General features: G+C 39.9%; 1 protein-coding gene across 1 annotated transcript in view; it reads right to left on the bottom strand.

Moving 5' to 3' along the window:
• LOC130031709 (guanylate-binding protein 6-like) overlaps positions 1-22935 on the bottom strand; it is a 34254-nt gene extending 11319 nt beyond the window's left edge. Inside the window, exons 1-5 of the mRNA XM_056123164.1 lie at positions 22845-22935; positions 11740-11953; positions 10807-10934; positions 1271-1380; positions 868-1064 (exon numbers count right to left, since the gene is read on the bottom strand). Coding sequence (XP_055979139.1) covers positions 868-1064; positions 1271-1380; positions 10807-10934; positions 11740-11929 — 625 coding nt within the window. The 5' untranslated portion in view covers positions 11930-11953; positions 22845-22935. The remainder of the gene's footprint in view (positions 1-867; positions 1065-1270; positions 1381-10806; positions 10935-11739; positions 11954-22844) is intronic.
• Between the last annotated feature and the right edge of the window lie 1078 nt (positions 22936-24013).

Genomic DNA, 24013 nt, shown 5'->3' with positions numbered 1-24013 from the left:
AGTATATTAATATCTGTTAAGAATAGTATTGTTCAATATTTGTGACGAGAAGCACATGGCACTGAAAATATAAGGATGGGTCAGAGCAATGGTACAGCAGGTAGGATGCATACCTTGCAGGAAGTCCACCCAGATTTGATCCATGCCACCCCATATAGATATCTGGACCTGATAGGAATGATCTATGCCTGCACAACCAGGAGTAAATCTGAGCACCACCGGGTGTAGCCCCAAAATAAAAGTAAATGTATAAGAATACATTCATTTTCAGAAATATTAAAAATATATTTCTTGCAGATATTTTCAGGGCATAAAGTTATTTTGAAAATGATACCATATGAACATTAAAATCTTATTTTCCTCCTTAAGAAATAGATATGTGCAAACTTTTTTTAACTTCAATTGTTATTTTAATATCACATAAGGTTTTAATCAGCGTTTTTTCTAAAGAAAGGCAGAAAATGAAAGTCTTAGGTCTTTAGAAACATTAGCCCACATTGTTATCTAAATATCAAATTTTAAAGTAAGCAAGAATTAATTTTGAGTTATTTTAAGCTATATAATTTTATTTTTCTCTTATTATTTTGGACAGGGCTGATGTGGGTCTCACATGGAATTACATAGGTCTAACTCCTGGCTCTGTGCTCAGAGTTCACCTCTGGTTGGATTTGCAGGACCATATGAGATATGTGGGATTGAAATCAATTTGATCTATTTTGTTCTCTTATATGAACATTAACTCCAGTCCCCAGAGCTTCTTCACAAAATTCAACCTAGTCTCAAATATAAATACAAGTTCAGAAAGGACAGGATTAAGTAGTTCCCACACTCTTTGGGCCATCCACTTCCCAAGCCATGAACTCTTACCTCTACTCAGTTTCAAGGCATTTTCCAGGTACTCATCTTCTGTGATAGAGTGACCATCAATATTCAGTTCCAGAATGAAATCACGGACAGTCCAGATAAAGTCTGGAAAAAAACCCACAAATTCCGCAGAATCGTCTTCTTCATCAGGGCTAGTGGAAGACTTTGCCTTAATGAGTTCTGTGAGCTCTGTCACATAACTAGGATTTAGTTAAAGGAAAGAAAATAACATCAACAGTCCATACATTTATTTAATAACAATAATTAAAAAGGAGATTATGCACACTCTGTTGACCAGTGTCCCCTCCTACCACCTTTCCGTCCCAGGGAGAAGGAAAGAGAAACTGATTCTGTCTCCATTCAAACAACACAAGGACACTTGGGGGTTTGATTCCTGGAAGGATACTGCAGCTGCTCCAGGGCCTGGTGATTGATTGTGCCCACACTGTTGTAGACAAAGCTACTGCACAGAAGTATAGCCAAGGCAAAGATCCACGAGTCATTCTTAGGGTTTGCCTGGGATACAAGTTTAAAAGGAGGATTAGCAACTTACTGTTTGGAATTCCAGTCAATCTTTTAACCAATCATTCTTTTCTTTATTTAACCACTCACCATGCAAATAAATAGGTGTGAAGACAAGCATAAATGAAGATATCAACTGTGCCAAGTATAAAACATATTTTGTGATTTTAATACTTTCATACATAAACTATTCTAAACATCATAAATTGTTGTTTTCAGTTGGATAGAAACATAATAGGGCTGGAGAGAGAGTATAGCAGGTAGGGAAATGTTCTTATATGTGGTAGACCCAGGTTTGACTCCTGGCATTTCATATTGTCTTCCAAGCCTTCTAGGAGTGATCCCTGTGTGCAGAGTGGGAAGTAACGTGTGAGCAGTGCCTAAAACCAAAATAACAAACAAGCACAAAGGCATAATATATATAGAAAAACTCACATAGGATGTATAATTAGTTGTTTAATGATGAGTCTCAGAAAATCCTCATTGCATACATATTTCATAACCATTGTCTTGTAAAATACACCAAAGAAGACATAACTAGATATTCAACTTACATTAATGAATAAATATTTCTAGAAAGTCACATAATTTCCCGGGGATTTTAGATTCTAAATAGCAATATTAAAATAAAAATTGTTATTTTCAAGAAAACAAAGTCAAAGCAATTACAAGAATCCATAAGAGGGTCTTCTTCCACCCCCAGGTCAGTGACTCGAACCCGGAACTTGGCTTTCCCCGCGAACACGCCCCAGGCGGCCTCTAGGACCCTGAGATGCTCATCTTCCATCGAGCCTCTTCCTGTTCATCCCCAACGCTGTGCCCAGTCTTCTTTCACCCCAAGGTTGTACCCTTCACAGACACCAGATACCCAGAGGGGCGTGGCCTCTGTAGAAGTGTGTGTGGTCTCTTTAAAAATGGATGTGGCCTAATTTTGGGTCACAGGTAGTTTACCCATACCCAGCAATCTTGTGTAATATCTCAGTCTACATATCTGCACACCAACATGAAGAAACAATGCAAATCTCCACAGCAAAGGGGAAGACAATGAAGAATCCAGATGCCTCAGTAGGTGCTACTCACCTAAGGGACCTCTCTGAGAAAGAATTCAGATATGAAGTAATAATGATGTTCAATGAACTCAATGAAACAGTCAGACAGATATCCAGTAAATTAAATGAGGACATGAGAGAAACAATCGAGAAATTACGGGAAGAAATGAGAGCAGAAACTGGAAAGCTACACACAGAAATGTCACAAATAAAAGATTCGGTCACAACCATGATCATCCTGTTGCTCGTCGATTTCCTTGAGCAGGCACCAGTAACGTCTCCTTCTTCCTAGTCCTGAGATTTTAATAGAGACATTTCAATGCTCTTTCAGGATTAAGAGAATGAGACCCATCATTGTTACTGGTATTTGGCATATTGAGTACAACACAGGAAGTTTGCCAGACTCTGCCGTGTGGGCAGGACACTCTTGGCAGCCTGCCAGGTTTTCCTGATTCGGTAGATGAAATAAAAAATTCAGTCTGTGCCCTCAACAGTAGAATTGACACAGCTGAAGACAGAATCAGTGGGCTGAAAGATCAGCTGCACCAAGCCTACAGGCAACAACAAACAATGGCAAAGGACTTCAAAATAGCTCTAGAATGAATCAGAGTCCTAGGAGATGATTCCAAGAGGAACAACATTAGAATCATTGGAGTAGCAGAAGGTCAGGGAAACAATCCCAATGAAAAAGCCACGGTTAAACAAATCATTGCTGAAAAGTTCCCAGAGCTGGACAGTGCAGCCATTCAGATTCAAGGAGCCCGAAAGGTACCAGCTAAAAGAGACCCTAACAAAAACACTCCAAGACATCATATTTAGAATGATGGATGCCACAGATGAGACACAATACTACAAGCATCAAGGTCAAAGAAGTAAATCACATAAAAAGGAGCACCCCTTAGAGTCACAGCAGATCTAGCAGAGGAAACCCTCCAAGTCCGAAAGCAATGATGGGATATAGTGAAAAAGCTCACTGAAATGAATGCTTCACCAAGAATACTCTATCCAGCTAAACTCTGACTCAAACTTGAAGAAATGTTACACTATTTTCTGGATAAACAGCAGCTCAGGAACTTCATAGACTCAAAACCAAACCTATATGAAGGAATAAAGGGGCTACTATAAGACAAGACAAACCCTACAGGCACAACAGACCCTTACTGAGAGATGGCACAAAACATGATGACATAATCTCTCTCAACGTCAATGGTCTAAATTCACCAATTAAGAGACAAAGAATGAAAAATGGATTCAGAGACAGAATCCAACATTATGCTGCCTAGAAGAAACTCATCTGAACAGTCAGAGCAAACACAGACTCAAAGTTAAAAGATGGAAACCAATCCTGCAAGAAAACAGCTCCCTCAGAAAAGCTGAGGTGCCCATACTAGTATCTGACAACATAGATTTCAGGTTGAAAAAGATTAGAAGAGACTGAAAAGGCCATTTTCTATTTATCAAAGGATACATACAACAGGAAGAAATCAGTCTTATATGTATACACACCTAATTAGGGAACAGTTAAATATTTAAAACAACTGCTAACAGATTTTAAGAGGACATTGCTAGCAACACAATAGTAGGCTGACACTTCAACAATGACATATCAACTCTGGATAGATCAACAAGAACAAAACTCAACAAGGAAACATTGGCTTTGGAAGAAATAGAAGAGAGAGAGCTATAGATCTATACAGGCCTTTACACCCCCAAAAGAAAGAATACACATTCTTCTACAGTGTACATGGAACATTTTCCAAAATAGATCATGGCTAGGCCACAAAACATACCTCAATAGATCAGGTACATAGAAATAGTATCAACAATCTTTTTAGACTACAATGCACTGAAGATAGAAGTGAATCACACACAGACACGGAGAACCAAATCAAAAATCTGGAAATTAAACAACTCAATGTTGAACAAGTGGGTCAGGAAGGAAGTCAAGGATGAATCAGAAAATACCTGGAAATAAATGAGAATGAAGACATGAGTTACCAGGGATGCAGCTAAAGCCACGTAAAGAGAAAAATTTATAGCTCTGCAAGCATTACTCGAGAAGGAAGAAAGGGCCCACATAAACAACTTGACTTCACAGCTCAAGATCTTAGAAAAAACCAACAAAAGGAGCTCAAACTAGGCAGAAGGAAAGAGATTATAAAACTCAGAGCAGAAATCCACAACATGGAAACCGAAAAAAAAAAAGAAATCCGAAAGATCAATGAAACCAAAAGCTGATTCTTCGAGAAAACAAACAAGATATATAAACCACTAGCAACACTCACAAAGAAACAGAGAGAGAGAAAACCCTAATAAACCAAATCAGAAATGAGAAGGGGGATATCACAACAGAAGCCAAAGACATTCAAAGGATCATCAGAGATTACTTTGAAAGTCTGTATGCCAAAAACAAGGAAACATAGAAGAAATAGATGAATTCCTGGATTCCTATAATCTCCCAAGGCTGAATCAAGAAGATCTAGAGTAGCTGAATAGGCCTATTAACTTCAAGGAAATTCAAACTGTAATCAAAAGTCTTCCCAAAAACAAAAGCCCAAGTCCAGATGGATTCACTAGCGAATTTTTCCAAACATTTAAAGAGGACCTATTGCCAGTTCATGTCAAGCTTTTCAAGGAAACTGCAGAAACAGAAACTCTCCCAAACAGTTTCTATGAAGCTTGTATATCTCTAATAACAAAAGGAAATAAAGGCACCACAAGAAAGGAAAACTACAGGCCAATATCCCTGATGAATATGGATGTGAAGATTGTCAACAAAATACTAGCAAATAGAATTCAACAACTCATCAAAAAGATCATACACCATGACCAAGTGGGATTTATCTGGGGGATGCAAGGATGATTTAACATTTGACATCGGAAATCAATCAACATAATCTATCACATCAACAGAAGAAAAGATAAAAACCATATGATCAGATGCAGAGAAAGCATTTGACAAGCTCCAGCAACCATGTATGATGAAAACCCTCACCAAAATGGGTATAGAAGGGACTTTCCTCAATATAGTTAAAGCAATCTACCACAAGCCTATGTCAACTATCATACTCATTGGGGAAAAACTAGAGCCTTCCCTCTAAGATCAGGACAGGACAAGGATGCCCTCTCTCTCCACTGCTGTTCAATATAGTACTAGAAGTACTTGCAATAGTGGTTAGACAAGAAAAAGATATTAAGGGCATTCAGGTAGGAAAGGAGGAAATTAAGCTCTCACTATTTGCAGATGATATGATACTATACTTAGAAAACCCTAAAACCTCTACCAAGAAACTCCTAGAAACAATAGACTTGTATAGTAAAGTTGAAAGCTATAAAATCAATACCCAAAAGTTCATGGCTTTCCTATATGCAAATAGTGAGAGAGAAGAAAGTGACTTGAAAAAAAACAATTCTTTTCACAATTGTGCCCCTGAAAATGAAGTAGCTAGAAATCAGCTTAACTAAGGCAGTAAAAGACCTGTACAAAGAAAACTACAAAACGCTACTTCAGGAAATAAAAGAGGACAAGAGGAAATAGAAAAATATCCCCTGCTCATGGATCGGGAGAATTAACATTGTCAAAAAGGCAATGCTTCCCAAAGCATTGTACAAATTCAATGCGATCCCTTTAACTATACCCACGACATTCTTCAAAGAAAAGTAAAGTAAAGTAAAGGCCCTCCCATTGATCATCGATTTGCTCGAGCGGGCCCAGTAACGTCTCCATTGGAGACTTTGTTGTTACTGTGTCGGGCTGGAGCGATAGCACAGCAGGTAGGGCGTTTGCCTTGCACGCAGCCAACATGGTCGACCAGAGTTCGATTCCTCCGCCCCTCTCGGAGAGCCCAGCAAGCTACCGAGAGTATTCGATTCGATATTCTTCAAAGAAATGGAGCAAATACTCCTGGAATTCATATGGAGCAAAAAGCCCCATGAATAGCTAAAGCAATTCTTGGGAAAAAAGAAAATGGGAGGAATAAACCTCCCCAACTTCAAACTCTACTACAAAGCAGTAATAATTAAAACACCATGGTACTGGAACAAAGACAGAACTGTAGACCAATGCAACAAGACTGAATATACTGACATCTCCCCCCAAACGTATGATCATCCAATTTTTGATAAGGGAGCAAGAAATGTGAAGTGGAGCAAGGAAAGTCTCTCTAACAAATTGTGTGGCAAAACTGAACAGCTAAATGAAAAAAAATGGGTTCAGATCTCTACCTAACACCATGTACAAAAGTAAGATCAAAATGGATTAAAGACCTCAACATCAGAATGGAGTCCATAAGGTACATTGAAGACATTGTTGGCAAAACCCTCCACAACATTGAAGCTAATGGTATCTTCAAATATGACACGCACTGGCCAAGCAAATGAAAACAGAGATAGACAAATGGGACTAGCTTAAACTAAGAAGCTTCTGCACCTCAAAAGAAACAGTGACCAAAATACAAACACAGTCTACAGAATAGGAATGTATATTCGCCCAATGCCCATCCGACAAGAGGTTGATATCAAGGATATACAAAGTACTGGTTGAACTCCACAGATGAAAACATCCAACTCCATCAAAAAATGGGTGACGAAATGAACGGAAATTTTCTCAAAGAAGAAATCTGAATGGCAAATAGGCACATGAGAAAATGCTCTACATCACTAATCATCAGGGAGATGCAGATCAAAACAACAAGAGATATCATTTCATACCACAGAGACTGGCCCACATCAAAAGAACAAAAGCAACTGGTATTGACGTGGATGTGGCGAAAAAGGGGTTCTCCTTCACTGCTGGCGGGAAAGCTGACTGGTACAGCCCTTTAGGAAAACAGTATGGACGATTCTCCAAAAATTAGAAATTGAGCTCCATTTGACCCACCAATACCACTCCTGGGAATATATCCCGAAGAGGCAAAAAAGTATAGTCAAAATGATATCTGCACTTCTATGTTCATTGCTGCACTGTCAACAATAGTCAAAATCTGGAAAAAACCCGAGTTCCTGAGAACAGATGACTGGTTAAAGAAATTTTGGTACATCAACACAATGGAGTACTATGCAGCTGTTAGAATAGATGAAGTCATAAAATTTACATACAAGTGGTAATACATGGAAAGTATCATGCTAAGTGAAATGAGTCAGAAAGAGAGGGACAGACATAGAAAGATTGCATTCATCTGGGGAATATAAAGTAACAAACTAGGAGACTAACTTCCAAAAATAGTCTAGATAAGTACCAGGAAGTTCACTCCATTGCTTGAAGGCCAGCTGCACATGCTAGGGGAAAAGGCAGCTCAGATAGCGAAGGGAACACCAAGTAAAGGGTGTTGGGAGGATCCTCCCAGGATGGGAGACACATGCTGAAAGTAGACTATAAACCGAACATGATTGCCACTCAATGCCTTTTTTGCATACTTCAGCACCCAAAAGGATAGAGAGAACAAAAGGGAATGCCTTACCACAGAGGCTGGATGGGATGGGGGAGGGGATGGGGTTGGGAGTGGTACTGGGGTTATTGGTGGTGGAGAATGGGCACTGGTGGAGGGATGGGTACATGATCACTGTATAACTGAAACCCAAGCAAAAAAATTGGAGCAAAATAAAAAATCCACAACTGTACCTCATGGTGTTTCACTAATAAAAATTTTAAAAATTTTTAAAAAACCAAGAATACATAAGATATTGATAAGATTAATAACCACAATAAAAAGACAATTTCAATAATGATTTTACATGTATGAATAAATACTATCAGCAGGAGTATTCTAGCTTTAAAATAGGTTAAAATGGAGTCTGGAGAGAGAGTACAATGGATGAGGCACTTGCCTTTCATGTGGACAACCTGGATTTAATCCCCAATATGACGTATGGTCCCTCAAGGCTCTCCAGAGTGATCCCTGAGTTCAGAGCCATGAACAAGGCCTGAGCAGAGCTGGATGTAATCTAAGCATTGTAGCACTGTCCCTCCTATTGTTCATCGAGTTGCTCAGGCGGGTCCAGTAACGTCTTCATTGTGAGACTTGTTGTTACTTTGTTTGGCATATCGAATACATCATGGGTAGCTTTCCAGACTTTGCCATGCAGGTGATACACTCTCGGTAGCTTGCCGAGCTCTCCGAAACGGGCAGAGGAATCGAACCCAGGTCGGCCGGGCCAGCCAGGTTCAAGGCAAATGCCCTACCACTGTGCTATCGCTCCAGCCCATGTAATCTAAGACTTTTACAAAAATTTATTTAAATGCTATCAAAAAGGAACAATTCTTGACCTGAGATTACAGGGTTAAAGTACATGACTTGCCTTGTATGACTCTGGCTTAATCTCTGGCATTGTGTGTGTGGCTCCAGCCCTAGTATTACCCAGTGTGGTTCTAAAGGTTCCTGGTACTTCCAAGAACATCCAGAGTGGTCCTCAAGACTACAGAGTTTGAACAGCACCACATTCTCAGTCCCTCAATCTCTTGATCCTTACATCTTTTACATAGAACTGAGGAAACCAATAACTTGATAATTATTCAAGGGATCCCTTCCTGATGAGAATTGCTTTGGAGGCCCAAAGAGACAGACAAATAAAACAAAGCATATCTCTGTGAATTTCAGAAAGAGAGTCTGATGTTACAATTTACTTAAAGTGGTTTTTTTGGTGGGGAGGTCATCACACTGGCAATGCTCAGGGGTTACTCCTGACTCTGCACTCAGAAATTACACTTGCGATACTCAGAAGACAATATGGGATATGGGGGAGTTCAGCCCCTGGTCAGTCATGTGAAAGGCAAATGCCCTACCCACTGTACTATCACTCCACACCTGGTTATTTAAAGTCTTGAGCAGAGTGTTCAATAATGATTAGAAGGTAGATGATGCTGCAGATATAAAGATCAACAGGAACAAGATTAGGAATGCTAGCATATAGTGAAATTTGCAATATAACAGTTATTAAATTTGATATTAAATTTGACTTGAGCAGAGATCTAAAGAAAAGGCTGAATATGAAAAACATAGCGTAGGTTGCTAAGATCTAACTTGTTTGTATAAATTATGGCATAATCTGGAAATCTTTTTTATATAAGCAATGTGAACAGTTTATTACACAAATATATCAGGTGAAATTTATGTCTATAAGACCCTACATGAGAATTATTAGAGGGTTAAAATTGGGTACCATCTATTTATTAGTTATTTCCCCATACCACATTTAATAATCAATTAAATAATTATCAATTGGTATAGGAAGTAGTTAGAATTATGACAACTAAAATTATTCAGTGAAAATCACTGCATCAGTGTTTGATGTATGATTCAATATATAAAATTTCTAACTTTTTGTACAGAAATGTAAGGATATCAAGTTTCAGATGCTATTTTTGTCTCAATGTAAGTTAAAAAATTGAATTGTCTCATATATTAATACAAAACTAAAATAACAACTATTTATTATAACAATTATAGTATAAATTATGATTTTATAAAATCAGCAATTCCAAACAGGATTCAGAGTTTTTGAGAATTCCTTAAGAGTTCATAAAATACATAAACACAACCCATAACTCCCACTCTAAAATTCACATTTCTCTCATAGGTTGTTGGTAGATAAGAAATCTTTCTACTCCTTCAGTCTGAGCTAATGTTCTTTCCTTCCAAGCACTCTTATGCTTTCTCATGGTGAAAACTCTAACTGGCTAAATAATCACCTTTCAGGCATAAAGTGCTTCTTTTCCCAGGTGTTGCAGTGCTGCTAGGAGTCAGCTGGAAGAAGTTGGTATTCTTCACTATGAAGGTATGCATCAGTGAGTGATCAGATCTTTTCTCATCTCAGGATAACTCAAAAGTACAGTTCAGTAAGAAACTCCCACAAAGTTGACATAAGTAGTGTTGAACTACCAGTAGAATTTCCTCTTACCAATCTGCCTCTATTTCAATAAAATTTCATTCATTCTGATTAGAAGGCATGTATTGTTCTAAAAGGGAAAAATTGTACTTCAGGAAAGGATTTTGATTTGGGTCTCTATGTAGGAATACATGTATGTGTGTATGAATGTATACATGTATGTATGTATGTGTGTATGTATGTATGTATGTATCTATCTATTTATCTATAGAGAGCTTCAATGCTCAGAGGTCTGGAATTCCAATGCTCAATGATCACTGACCAAATTTAATCAAATATTTCATTCACTGCCAATGGAAAATAATTTTTAATCTACTATAACAACCTATCTTGTCTTACCTAGTAGTAAGATTCAACTAAACCAAAATTTATTCATTTAAAATAGCTGGGTTTCAGAAGTCTAAAGATAGATCAGAGTGGTTAAATTAAGAATCTTCAAGAGAAATAATAGAAGTGAAAAGAAACTATCTGTGACTTTTTCCCATACCTTTTCCACATCTCCTAAGCCCTCAGTGTCCAGCAGGATGAGGACTTGATCTGGCTTGGAGGGGTGGGGAAGACACCACATCCAGATACCTTTAGTTTTAGATTGCACTGTTGAGCCCAGAAGAAAACCTGCAAGGTGAGAGGCAAAAGCATAACAATGGTAGCAGCAAGTCATCTATGTAACCAGAGGACACCACAAATTAGCTTAGGAAGGAATGAAAATACCTCAGCATGCTGGATGGTATTTTTTGATTTCCTCAAGAATGAACAACATTATGTAAGTTATTTTTTCCAAAACAAAAACTTCAACTTTGAGAACAATGCTTCACAAGAGTGCACGATATCGACAAAGTTTTATCATTGACCCGACAAAATGTAAGATAGTGATAACCATTACAAGAGTATGATAAATGAAGGTATGTTTTAAAGCCAATGAAAGGCAAATTGCATAGAGCATTTGGAATAACAAAATTAGAACAGGAAGTTTATATCATATCTATGTATTGGTGGGAATATTTCAGATGGAAACAGAATATGTTTCAAGAGAAGGTATATATATATACATATATATGTATGTATGTATAGATATTGAAAGAGCCTGGAGACTGAGCAGGTGAAGAATGAAACTTCAGTAATTCAGGAAACATTTTACTTGCTGGAAGTAAAGCTAAAGTGGGTAAAGTGGGTAAGAAATTAATTCCAATTAAACATTTAAAGTTTAAGTTGAAATGCTGTATTATTGGGAGGAGTTAGTTTTTCCTTTTATGTGACCAATGCTGAACGTCTGAAGGATTATATATAATATTATGTTTTATTAAACATATAGAAACTTACATATATAAAGTTTACATATATCAATATATTATATTTATATTATATATGCATATATATATTAGAGAGAAGCAATTGTTTCATGACCTAGTATACTACTCACCTTGATTTTGTCCTGCAAGACAGTTCATCAGGTAGGATTTGCCTGTACGATATGGCCCTACAATGGCCACCACCACCACTGGCTGAGAAATCTTCTGTAGAATCTCTAGAGCTTCCTGGTTCACTGACAATTTTTCATTCTTGTTTTCCACCAGACAAATGGGGGTCATCATTTTGGGTGCAGACGCCATGAAAACCTGTAAACCAAGAAGAGCCTCCAGTAGGCCAAAGAGTAAAAATGTTATTTTCTGTGTTTTGTTATCCAAATGGCACATCAATTTATGACTAGGTCAGAATTTCTTTTTTTAATTAATTTTTTCATTAATTCACTATGAGGTACAGTAAGTAAGTAAGTAAAGGACCTCCCGTTGATCATCGATTTGCTCGAGCAGGCCCAGTAACATCTCCATTGGAGACTTTGTTGTTACTGTGTTTGGCATATCGAATACGTCACAGGGAGCTTGCCAGGCTCTGCCGAGCGGGCGAGATACTCTCGGTAGCTTGCGGGGCTCTCCAAGAGGGGCGGAGGAATCGAACTTGGGTCGGCCATGTTGGCTGCGTGCAAGGCAAACGCCCTACCGCTGTGCTATCGCTCCAGCCCCACTATGAGGTACAGTAACAAAAATTTCATTGAACTTCTATCATGAAACACCCATGGCAAATAACCAACTTTATACAAACCACCTCTGGCTCTTAGCTGTAAATAAGCGTTGAACTTTCAGGTTCAAAATATCAAAATGCAGCTATTTTGGGACTAACTTTTCATTTTGATGTTCTGATACTTGTCCTGAGGAATTATTAAACTTAGATTCCCTATTTTTAATACTTTACTTCAAATTACTCTAGGGTTACTCAGGGTTTACTCTGGCTCTGAACTCAGGGATCACTCCTGGGGCTGGCGGGCGGCGGGGGAGGCTCAAACTAGTTATTAGTTATTTTTAACACATAGTAACACAGGTGTAAAAGTTGATTCTACAGTTTTATGGCATTCTCACTTTAAATTATTCTTACACAATTAATAGAATGTTTTCTCTTTCTAAGCAGATATCCCTTGATATCATAAGCACTTATGTACTCTGAATGGACCCTGTCTAGTTCAGTGTGTTCTAAGGACTTCAGCAAAGCTGATAAAGCAAAGCAGGTTCTCAGTGAGGATCTCCTCTTGGTGCTCATGCACAGCCATGAGGGAGCAGTGAACTGTGTTGAGCACCGAGTACCTGTCTGTCACTTCTGTGTGAATGTGTGTGCTTGCGCTCCCACAGGCCCTCCTATCTAAGTGACTGTATAGTGCAGATCATTATGGGAGGGACAGGAGGAAACCTGTCCTGGGAAACTAAGGCAAGAGATCAACTCCCAAGCAGAAATCCTTTCCCATTCGCTTTCAGTCTAACAAGAGAAATAGCTAGAGGTAAATTAAAATGCTGCTGAAGGCAGCAAGAAGGTTTAGCTCTAGGCAATTTAAGGGATGAGAGAAGAATGGAGTAAAAGGCAGGTAAGAAAAAAAACAGGAAAGATGCAGCACGCGAGCAAGGCAATGGAAGATGTAGCAGAGGGAGTAAGCTAAGAAAGGAAGCACTTAGTTTCCAGTAGCAAGATTTTTTCTAAGGCCACAGCACCAGGTTCAGTTTGGACACCCAGCTTTGGGTCTGCCTAACTACAGGTTTACCAGAGATGCCTGTAGTGAAAATAGGGACCATTAATGGAGACGGCCGAATTCAACAAACCTCTGACCAATGGCAGGTCATGGGTGGTGTTCCCTCCTGCAAGTTTTTTTGGTTTTCCAGGTCACTGAGTGGTGTCACCTCCTGCAGCTTCTTGGTTTTCCTGTCACCAGGGCACAGGGTGGTACCCCGTCCTGTAACATTTTGGGCATGCCAGGTCACAGGGTGGCATAACCTCCTGAGAGTTTTTGGTTATAGTTTTGCCAAAGGGTCATTCTGTTTTAGGGTTTTTTTCAGTTTTAGGAAAAGAAGCATTTTACCAAACTTTGCAACACCACATGACTGAAGTATGACTACACACGGGGAAAGATGGCAGCTTGCACTACCAGACCAATTTGCAGTTGGATCTTTTTAGGAAGAAGCAGAAGAAATGGGATTATCAAAGCAGAGAACAGAGGGAGATGTGTGATCATATGATTAACTATTTAATATTAGGGATGAAGAAGTGAGACACTAAGGCAACTTATCACCATGTCTGATTAGAAAAGGCTAATTATCTACCTCAGAACTAGAAAAGTCAAAAATGGTAACATTTACCACCTTAGGATGGCAACAATTTTGTTTGTCGGCTTTTTATTAACAAAAGCAATTTTTGACTCATTTTTAACAAGCAGGAAACAGTCTGGTCAGGCTGGAAAACAGTGGGCAAGGTTCCAAATTGGCTAACAGGGCTAAGTTTGCCTGGGCGACTGCTCCTTCCTTGCTCAATCCATCAGCTCTCTTCCTGCCATTCTTGAAGGGTCAGATCGATCAATCAATTGTAGACATATATGCATGTACATGTGTGTTTGTAGTCAATTTGTCTTTCATCTTTCTGCCTGTGTGGAACACTTGATTGTTAGAGCCAGGCTGAAACAAGAAGTAGAAATCCTTAGATCTGATAAGCTGCATCATCGTGAGTGGTCAGAGCGATATGCAACCCAATCATTTCAAAAGTTAGGTACTTTGGGGTACTTTTGTACCTTGTTACACCAGAACATACTGAAAGACTTCTAAGCAGAGTGTTGAGCATGAGAAGAAATTGAAATTCTCAATCTAGATCTTTTCAGTTAAAAGGTTAAAGAATTCCTGATCCCTGGAATTATCTCAGTTTCAGAACCTGTACTGTGTTTAGAAAGGGCATGGAGTTAGAGCCAAAGGCAGGAGAGATATAAGAGCTTTGTGAGATAGTGCAAAGCTTTACTTATAAGCATCTGCTAATTTTAAAGAGAATTTAGGCTGTTTTATAAATAATAGGCACAGATGCCATAAAAATTAAATGAAAGAATTTTTTTCACATCTTCATAAACATTAGCAGTTCAAGTATTTTCTTCTGTTGACATGTAAAAGTTTCTTAAGAACAAAGGGTCCTTTTCTGTGTCTGAAAGCATGTTTATTTTTTGGCTTATGGAAATGTTAATATATCTGGTGTTGAAAGCTCATGATTTGAAATAACTAAGGTAGAATAACTATAAAAATTAAGTTAAAGAAGGTCTTCTAGTGTGTGATAAAAATTGATGACTCAAACATTTTCTTATGCTGATATGTCTAAATGTATATATTATTTTGTATCTACATTGAATTATTAGAATATCTGACCAAGAAAATCTTGTGAGTTGAAATAATGGTGGCACATAAACAAGTTATAAGTAAGGTTTGGCTTAAAACATGAGTTTCTAGAGTTATAAAATTGGTTGCAAAACTTTTATCCTACTACTTTATTTGATCTCTATTGGAGCGATAGCACAATGGGTAGGGCGTTTGCCTTGCACACGGCTGACCCAGGTTTGATTCCTCTGCCCCTCTTGGAGAGCCTGGCAAGCTACCGAGAGTATCCCGCCCGCACAGCATAGCCTGGCAAGCTCCCTGTAGCGTATTCAATATACCCAAAACAGTAACAACAAATCTCACAATGGAGATGTTACTGGTGCCCACTCGAGCAAATTGATGAACAACGAGAGAACAGTGCTACAGTGGTACTTTATTTGATCTCTGAGATATTTGATAACTTAAGCTATAGCACAGGGATGAACAACGGGACAACAGTGCTACAGTGCAAATTTCTAGAGCTACTTAGGCAAGAGTTAATAATGGTGTAATCTCAGACTTCAGTCTGACAGTCTGAAGTCATAGCAGTATGTCTTGGTAAAAGTTTTAAAATATCAGACTTCCCTGCTGGAATTCCAGGCCAGCATCAGGACTTCTTACTGAAGAAAAAATTTAAAAAGTGAGCCACTTTTAAAATGCAAGCTGCTAGTATTTGCCTCTTTGGCTTTAATTACTTTTGAGTATGGATAAATGGGTGGAAAATGTGGGAAACGAAAGCAATCAGGTTCATTTTATATTATGTTGCTAACCTTCCCAGTACATGAAAATGTATGCTATTATTGTGATAACTTTGTTTCAGAAAAGCTTTATAAACCTAGTCTTTTTTTTTTTTGAATCACTGTGAGAGACCCGCACAGGGCTGTTCATGAGTAGGTTTCAGTCATACAGTATTCCAACACCCATCCCTCCATTAGTGTACATTCCCCAGGTTCCCACTGATCCCTTCCATCCCCCACTTCCTGACTGCCTCTATGGTGAGCACTTTTCTTATAATCTTTCAGTATAAATATTGCAAACCACAATGCCCAAAGCAGAGAGACAAAGAGAGACAGAAAGAGACAGAGAGAGAGAGAGAAAAGAAAGTTGTCAACGTAATCTTGAACTTAATAAAACTTTATTCAAAGTATGAAATCCTTACTGTTTCATGGTAATCTTTGTGAGTGTTTTAACCCTTTCATATATGTTTTCCTAGAAATAAGAGTTCTAAAGATAAAACTTTCAATATATGTTTGGTCAATTTCTAATACGAAGTGAACTTTTGCCAGAGTAATATGTTATAAGATCTTTAATTGTGGGCATGGTAAGTCTTTTGGACATCTATAGAACTAATTTAATGCTTTTGAAATAGAACAGCAGAGTCCAGTTCTGTCATGCTCTATGAGATAATGATGACAACTTGTGTCCAAATTTCTTGGGAGACTATGTTGTACTAAGTTCAATAAAATAAGAAGATTAAAAATTAGGAGATAAGGAGGTATGGTGCTGCCAGCAAGTCAATTTGTACCTGTGAGATGAGTGCATCAGCAGCCTGATGGCATCATCAGACTTACAGATACCCCCAAATTGCTGCTGTGCCTTTGGCCAGACCCCAAAAACTTGGGGCAAAGTTTACCAAGAATGTAAACAAAAGTTAGGTATGTGGGAGACACACCCACAAACCTCCTCTGGCTCAGCTATATGTCTCTGGTTTCTGATTGAACTGCCGAATGGCCATGATCCCAGAGACTCAGAAACGAATCTCGGAACCCAAAGGCTTTTGGCAAAAATGCGTCCTGTCCCTGCAGTAGGTTACTGACGCTGGGCCACTCCAGGTGGGAATAGGTTTCGTGCCTTAGCCTATTCCCCTTGGTGGCCCAGTGACCACCATCCTCCAGAGGCCACTGGACAGTCAGGCCTGTAGTGACGAGACACGTGGGGCATCACCACATGGGGGTGGAACCGGCCTTTTCCTCCACAACCCAATGAGACCGCAAGTCACTGCCTACAAATGGCCTCTCTGGCTCCTGATTAAACTAACGGCCATAATCCCAGAAACTCAGAAACAAATCTCGAAACCCAGCAGCTTTTGGCAGAAATGCATCTGGACTGCATACAAGGTGGCTGCTGCCTCAGAGCTTATTGGAAAGCCAGGTGTGAGCTGGCAGTGACGGGGCAACTGCTGTCTCATGGGAAGGGGGGTGGTACTGGCTTGTCCTTTACGCCCTACTGAGGTCAGGAGTTGCCCCCCACGAGCGGCTTTCTGGCACGGCCATGGCTCCAGAGGCAAAAGGATTTAGTCCAGAGCCCGGCAGCTTGTGACAGAAAAGTGAATGGATCATGTGTTAAACTAAGGCACCATGCCTCCCCAGAAGGGAAAGGGTGTTGCTCCTTTCTGCCGTTCCCCCACCCCCAGCAGCAAGGTGGCTGCCATCTCAGAGCTTATAGGAAAGCCAGGTATGAGCCGGCGGTGACGGGACAACTGCAGTCTCAAGGGAAGAGGGGCGGTACTGGCTCATCCTTCACGCCCTACCGAGGCCACAAGTTGCCCCCCACGAGCAGCTCTCCAGCATAGCCATAACACCAGATGCACAGAAACCAATCTTGTAATTATCTGGCTCTTTGCAGAAATCCAAAATCGTGTGCCTGCTATGGCGGCCACATGACATTATATGATTCTCATAACTAGCTATAGAAAGCAAAATATTTCACAATACCTTTTCAGCAGTTCTGATTGTTGGGGGGTATTCTAAACAATAATGGTGCATCTTTTGTTGAAATAATGAATGTAATCAATGTAGAGAAGGGTTAAGTGGAAATCATCTGCCTCACAGGCATTGGGAGGTGTGGGAGGGGGTATATTGGGGTTCTTGGTGGTGAAAAATGAGTACTGGTGAAGGGAGAGGTGTTTGATCATTGTATGACCGAGAAGTAAGCCTGAATGCTTTGTAAATTTTCCCACAGTGATTCAATAAATAAATATAAGAATAAAATAAATAAAATTATGAAAAAAAGTAAGGTGGAGTTCATGCCCAATTCAATCAGCTAATCAGTGAATCAGTAGCTGAATAAATAGCAGTACTCCTACATTAAAAAATTAGGAGGTATACCTGTGATATGTGACTAAATATGGATTATAGATGTATGTTTTAAGTAAAAAAGATAATGGATACCCTCAGTGGAAAAAAAGGAAAGGAATCCTGTTAAGGTGACGCTGATTTTGAAATGGAATGACGAAAGGTTACAGGAGATAATGAATTCAAAGAAAAGTGTAGATGGTTTGAGAATATAAAGGAATGTGTAGAATATTTGAGGTTGTATCTTAATGAAAGAAAGTATGGTCAAACTGTATTGTAACAAGAACCTTTATATCTTCAGAATTGTTCTAGTACCTTTTTGGCATTATCTATGAAAAAGATATTAGAGATATGGTCTGGATTTTTGTTGTAGTGCTTTTAGAGAATTTGAAACAGGTTTTCAACATGGGATTAAATGAATTAGACATTATGTTGTTAAATTGTTTATTCTATCTCTACAGATCTTAATGCTTTTGTCTAGAATGCACTGAAAACAGGTGTATTGCATCTCATTGTGAATAAAGTAAAATATTTGCTTTTCTCTTTTTGTTCCTTCAGTGCATTTTCTTGATACTTCATGGCACTATGTTGCTCTGCATAAATCTGGATAGAACATCTTTCTTCTCTGTAATAGGGTCTATGCCTCATACAGACAGGAAAACCAGTCATGGGACCCCAAAGTCCTCTTCCAGGGAAACAGTGTTAAGGGATTTGGTAAATGACAGGAGCTGATAGTTAATATTCACTGTAATAAGTTATCTACAAACCTCAGGTAGACCCTAGAAGCAGGTCAGATCAAGAAAGGTATGGAAATCATCTCTGCTATGGAAAATGAGGTATCTGGAGATCTGCAATGACTGACCCAGCCTGGGTTTTGCTCTCAGTGTCAGGAAAAACCTGGAAATCCAGGCCTGAGTAAGGGGTGGGATGTACTCCAATCTGCCAGGACACTCCTACAGAAAGTGAGAGGCCTGGGGCCAGCTCCACCTCACCCTGCAGGCATGAGGCTACATCCAGCTCATTGTGGGACCTGATCTTCACATCTTATGACCAGGCCTGGGTAACTTTACATGCAGATTAAAAATCAATGCCACTATTGGTGTGTCTCCTGTCTTAGTCAATACCCAGGATTTGTCAGTAAGTAAATAGGGTACTCCAAATGAAGAATTCTCCAATCTTGCTGAGTTTATTCAAAAGAACAAGTCAGGTGTGTTAAGCCATCTGGCAAACACAAAGTGAGGGTGGAGAGAATAGCATGTTTCTGTAACTTGTTTTATTTAAGAATCAGATTCTAGTTCTACTATTTCTGTAACTTGTTTTATTTAAGAATCAGATTCTAGTTCTACAAATGTGATTGAATAAATAATAGGCTTGATTTAAAAGGTAGCCCCCTCAGGTAGTCCACATAAAACTTGGTTTACTGACTGTGAGTAAGCAGCCTATACTAAAAAGAAACTCACAGTTGCATATGCTATCACTAGCCTGACCAGGATAGTTGAAGCCAGAAGTTTGCCAAGGAGAATGCCAGTGAAAATGCAGACCTTCTCTTGAACCTACTAACAGGCCAAGTGAATCACTAAATTGAGTCTGAGTATTTATTCTTAGTCATATGAGCACATGTAGTGATTTGTAGAGAATAAGAATTTTTTAATGGCTCTTAATTCTTGTTCCATCATGGGATTAATACCCCATGATAGAATAATTCCTGTAGGACAGAATACTTTGCAGAAGAGGAAATGGCGTTGAAATGAAGTTTTCAAAAAGGGAATTAATGAATGATTTAAGGAAATACATAAAGCTTCCCACCTTGGAAGAGATGCTTTAATCACATTAGTGCAAACTTTCCCTTGGGAAGGGACTGTACAGGACAGTAAGAGAAGTAACTCAGAACCGTGCCTTATTTGCCATTAATGAACCTACTGGGAATCTTGGACCTTCTCTCCTAACACCACATGTTCAGCATCAAGGAATTTACCCAGAGGAGGATTGGAAGCTAGACTTCAAAAAAATGCTCAAATGTTCAGGGTATAAATATCTTTTGGTTCTTATTGATACCTTCAGTGGATAGGCAGAAGCCTTTCCAATCAATATTGAGGAAGCCAGAGAGGTGGCTTTAGGCACTAGACAGGGAAGGGCAATGGCAATGGATTCTAGGATATAATAAAACTGCCTAGTCTTAAGGCCATCAGAAAGCATAGGAACTAAAGCCATATAAGTCTTTCACCTGGGATTAGTGACAGTCCCAGAAAAGTCTGGACCCCCTAACCCCTCCGAGAGAAACTCTAGCACGTTCATAGAGCTCTGTTTTGGGGAATACCCCAATAAACTTCTACTCTCTTCACTTTTACTAGACTCTGCCTCTCTGTGTTGGCTGAGATCAGTAACCTATCAAGAACAAGCCTGGTTTGATAGATTAGGTTTGTTAAACCATCTGCCAAGCAAATTGAAGGTGGAGAAAAAAATGTGTCTTTGTATCTTCCCTTCTGTAGAAATCAGACTAAAGAGTGATTGAACAAACACATTCTAATGGGCTTGATTTACAAAGGGCGTATGGGGTTCAGTATCACCCAGCAGGTCAACCTGTGGAGTGAGTCAATCAGCAGCCTGATGATGCTTTCAGACTTCCTGATACCCCCAAATGGCTGCTGTGCCTCTTACCAGACCCCAACAACTTGTGACCAAGTTTCCTGAGAAATTAAGTAGTCAAAAGTTAGGTATATGGGGTCATGCCCACAAAGCATCTGCAGCTCAGTTCTATAAACTCATTTATTAGCCTTCAGAGACCTATAAATAAATCTTAAAGAGATATAAAAAAAGGAGAGACTCACAAATGAATCTCAGAAGAGAGCAGAACACCACAGAGATGTTTCCCCATCCCGTGCCAGACTGATTTCACGAGGGCACCTCAAGGGGGGGGACATGTGAGTCTCTTCAACTATCCCAAATGAATCCCAGCATCCACAAACCTCCAGAACCCAATTGCTGCTATGTTCATGCTGACCTTCACAAGCTCATTCCAAGTTTTCCCCCCCACCGCCCACTCATCATGTATGAGAATGAATCTGCTGAAAAAGCCAGGTATGAAGGACTAGTGACTGAAAACTACAGACTTCATAAAATTGGGGATAAGAGACCTCCCCGGTTTCCCCACCCTTCTGGTTTTCTGGCAGTCATGCCCAGGAACTGCCTCTGGGAACCACTTAAGTTCATTAATAGCCATGATTCAGAGACTCACAAATGAACCTCAGAAGAGAGCAGCATGGCACAGAGACACCTCTGGACCTCAGATAGTTAACAATTTTCGAACTCCAGGAACATATATATTCTCATTCTATTCACAATAAGCAATAAAAATAAATTATTTAGCATTTGCCTATGTGGCAGACTTGGGTGAGAAAATTGAAAATAATGGAGGTGGGATGATGGAATGGTGGTAGGATTGGTGTTGAAATATTGAATGTAAACAAATATTGTGAACAACTTTTTGAAAATAAAATAAAATTTAAAAAATATTTTAAATAAAATAGGGTTTAACAAGCCTAGCAGTCTGGTGTGTGCCCCCTATCAGTAGGGCCATTAATTTCAGTAAGGTTATCTTTTCCCTGATATCTGTCTTTTATTTTTTTAATCTTAGCACCTTCCCACTTGAAATTCATCCAGGTACAGTTTTGGTAAATCTTCAGAAGCACCTTCAGTCAATTGCTCTTTTACTCACTCCCAATAGCCCACTGTCCCTTGAGCAAACCATCTGCCTAAAAGCTACAAACCTGTTCCTGCCAGAAAAGCTAGAGAGATTTCTTGTTGCCACTGTTAGGTAACCAATACTACTGCTACATGAGGTTTACTTAAAATAGTATCACTGTATCACTGTCATCCTGTTGGTCATTGATTGCCTTGAGCAGGCCCCAGTAACTCTCCATCCTAGCCCTGAGATTTTAAAGTGCCACATTCGAGGCTCTTTTAGAGTCAGGAGAATGAGACCCATTATTGTTACTGGTTTTTGGCATATTGAACATGCCATGGGGAGCTTGCCAGACTCTGCCATGTGGGCAGTATACTTTTGGTGGCCCGCCAGGTTCTCCATAGTAGGAAGTTGAAAATAAGATGTTGCAGCCACATGCTTCCGGGAGCTGGATTTTATAGTCTCTGGGTCTTGGCCGTTGATGGGATTACACGGCGCCGGGGGCAGTTGGTGGGTATAATGCCTACATACTGGAAGATGGATGGGGGGATCTGGGTGGAGGAGGCCCAGTCCCAACCCGAGCAGGCTTGGAGATCTACGCCCCCGGGTCCTGCACAACTGGATTCCTCTGCCAGTTTCTTCATGCTTGAGGCTCGTCTGAACCGGGGTCCCTTGGAGGAGGGTGGGTTGAGCTTCCCTCCTCACCCCGAGCAGAGCCCCGGCAGCTGAAGACCTCCGGTTCCAGCCACAGCCATGCTTAAGACCACTCTCCACGCATTCGAACGAACAAAATAGTAACCAGGACAAAATAGTGACAGACTGATGAGACAGCAGAATCAGAGATCACTCTGTCCCCAGAACAGAAGACAGGTCTTATGGCCCACTTGCCAACAGGAAACCATCAGGCTACATTCCATGCTTCCTCACACCGATCCCCTACAGATAACAAGCCCATACCAAGCACACCTGTTCCACTGGTCTTTGTTCCCTTCTATTTTTCCACCTAAGGCAACTTAAAAGCCCCCTTAGTCTCTCCGAGGGACCAGCTTTATCCCAGCCTTACCTGAGATTTGTAGAGTTTCGGTGAGTGGAACTGAATCTGAAGTTTAGCGTTGAATTCAGGAAAAAGTTTATATAAGAGCAAGGAGATACCTGCTCCTGTGCAGTGAACAGTTTACTGTTCTGTATTTCCTGTGTTTCTCCTTTTTTAAAAAGGACGAAATTGAAAGTGAAAGTAATATTTCATTGTTTTTTTTTTTTTAAGTTGCAACAGCGTGCTTTTTACCGACACTCTGGGTTTCGGAACCATTCAAAGAGCCAGCTATGGCAGCCCACCTCACTCCTCCTATTGAGCACCATAGTGAGGGGGTGCAAACCTACGAGGGAGAGTGAGTATGTGGAGACATGAGCACTCCAAGAGCTTCTATTAGGAGAAGACTCATTTTATTGCAAGCAGGGTCAGGTTTATATACCTCAAGACACAGGAAACAAACATTTTACGGGGGTTTTCAGCACACATTTGCACAAGGGATTAGTAGGATGTTGCAGTTTGTCATTTATTCTGGTTAGGGGCCTTTTTGATCAATTTTCCCCTGGCACCCCTGGGGTGACTGGTTGTTACCACTGGCTAGTAGAGGGGAGAGAGGAGAAGAGAGGGGCCATTGCTGAAAAATCAGAAGGGTAGGCTATAGGGGAGGGGTCATCTAACACTCGTCCTGCTCAGGCTAAGTCTTGGGAGCTCCATTCTCACCCCTAGTTACCCCCCACAATTGGGCCCTGCAATATCCCACAGCTACCCTTTTTTGTTTTTGAGGTTCAGAATCAAAACAGTTTTGTTGGGGGGTCTCTAGGGAGCATTAGATATTGCTGAACAGTAACCTGGTTAACCATGTCTCTTGTTACAATCTGACGTTGTTGCTGAGAAAACATCAGGGTGCAGGGGGCCAGCAATTATATGATGGCCAAGATTACTAAGGCATAATCCAAACAAAAAATGTTCCTAGAACCAAGGGAAAGAAGAGTAGGACAAATATCAGGAACATAGGTCTTCACTAAATTTGGTCAAAGTATTGATATCATGCTCAACCACCCCTGACACATTAACCAAGAAAGAACGTTGTTCCCATAAAAACTCACAGGTGCCCTCTTTATCACTGGATTATTTATCACTGGATTGTCAGTGGGCCCTCTAACAATCACTGGATTGGAGAGCAACGGCAGCAATGGAGGTGA

Source organism: Sorex fumeus, unplaced genomic scaffold (assembly GCF_029834395.1).
Source record: "Sorex fumeus unplaced genomic scaffold, SorFum_2.1 ptg000047l, whole genome shotgun sequence".
Lineage (NCBI taxonomy): Eukaryota > Metazoa > Chordata > Mammalia > Eulipotyphla > Soricidae > Sorex > Sorex fumeus.
This window is presented reverse-complemented; position numbering and strand designations above follow the sequence as displayed.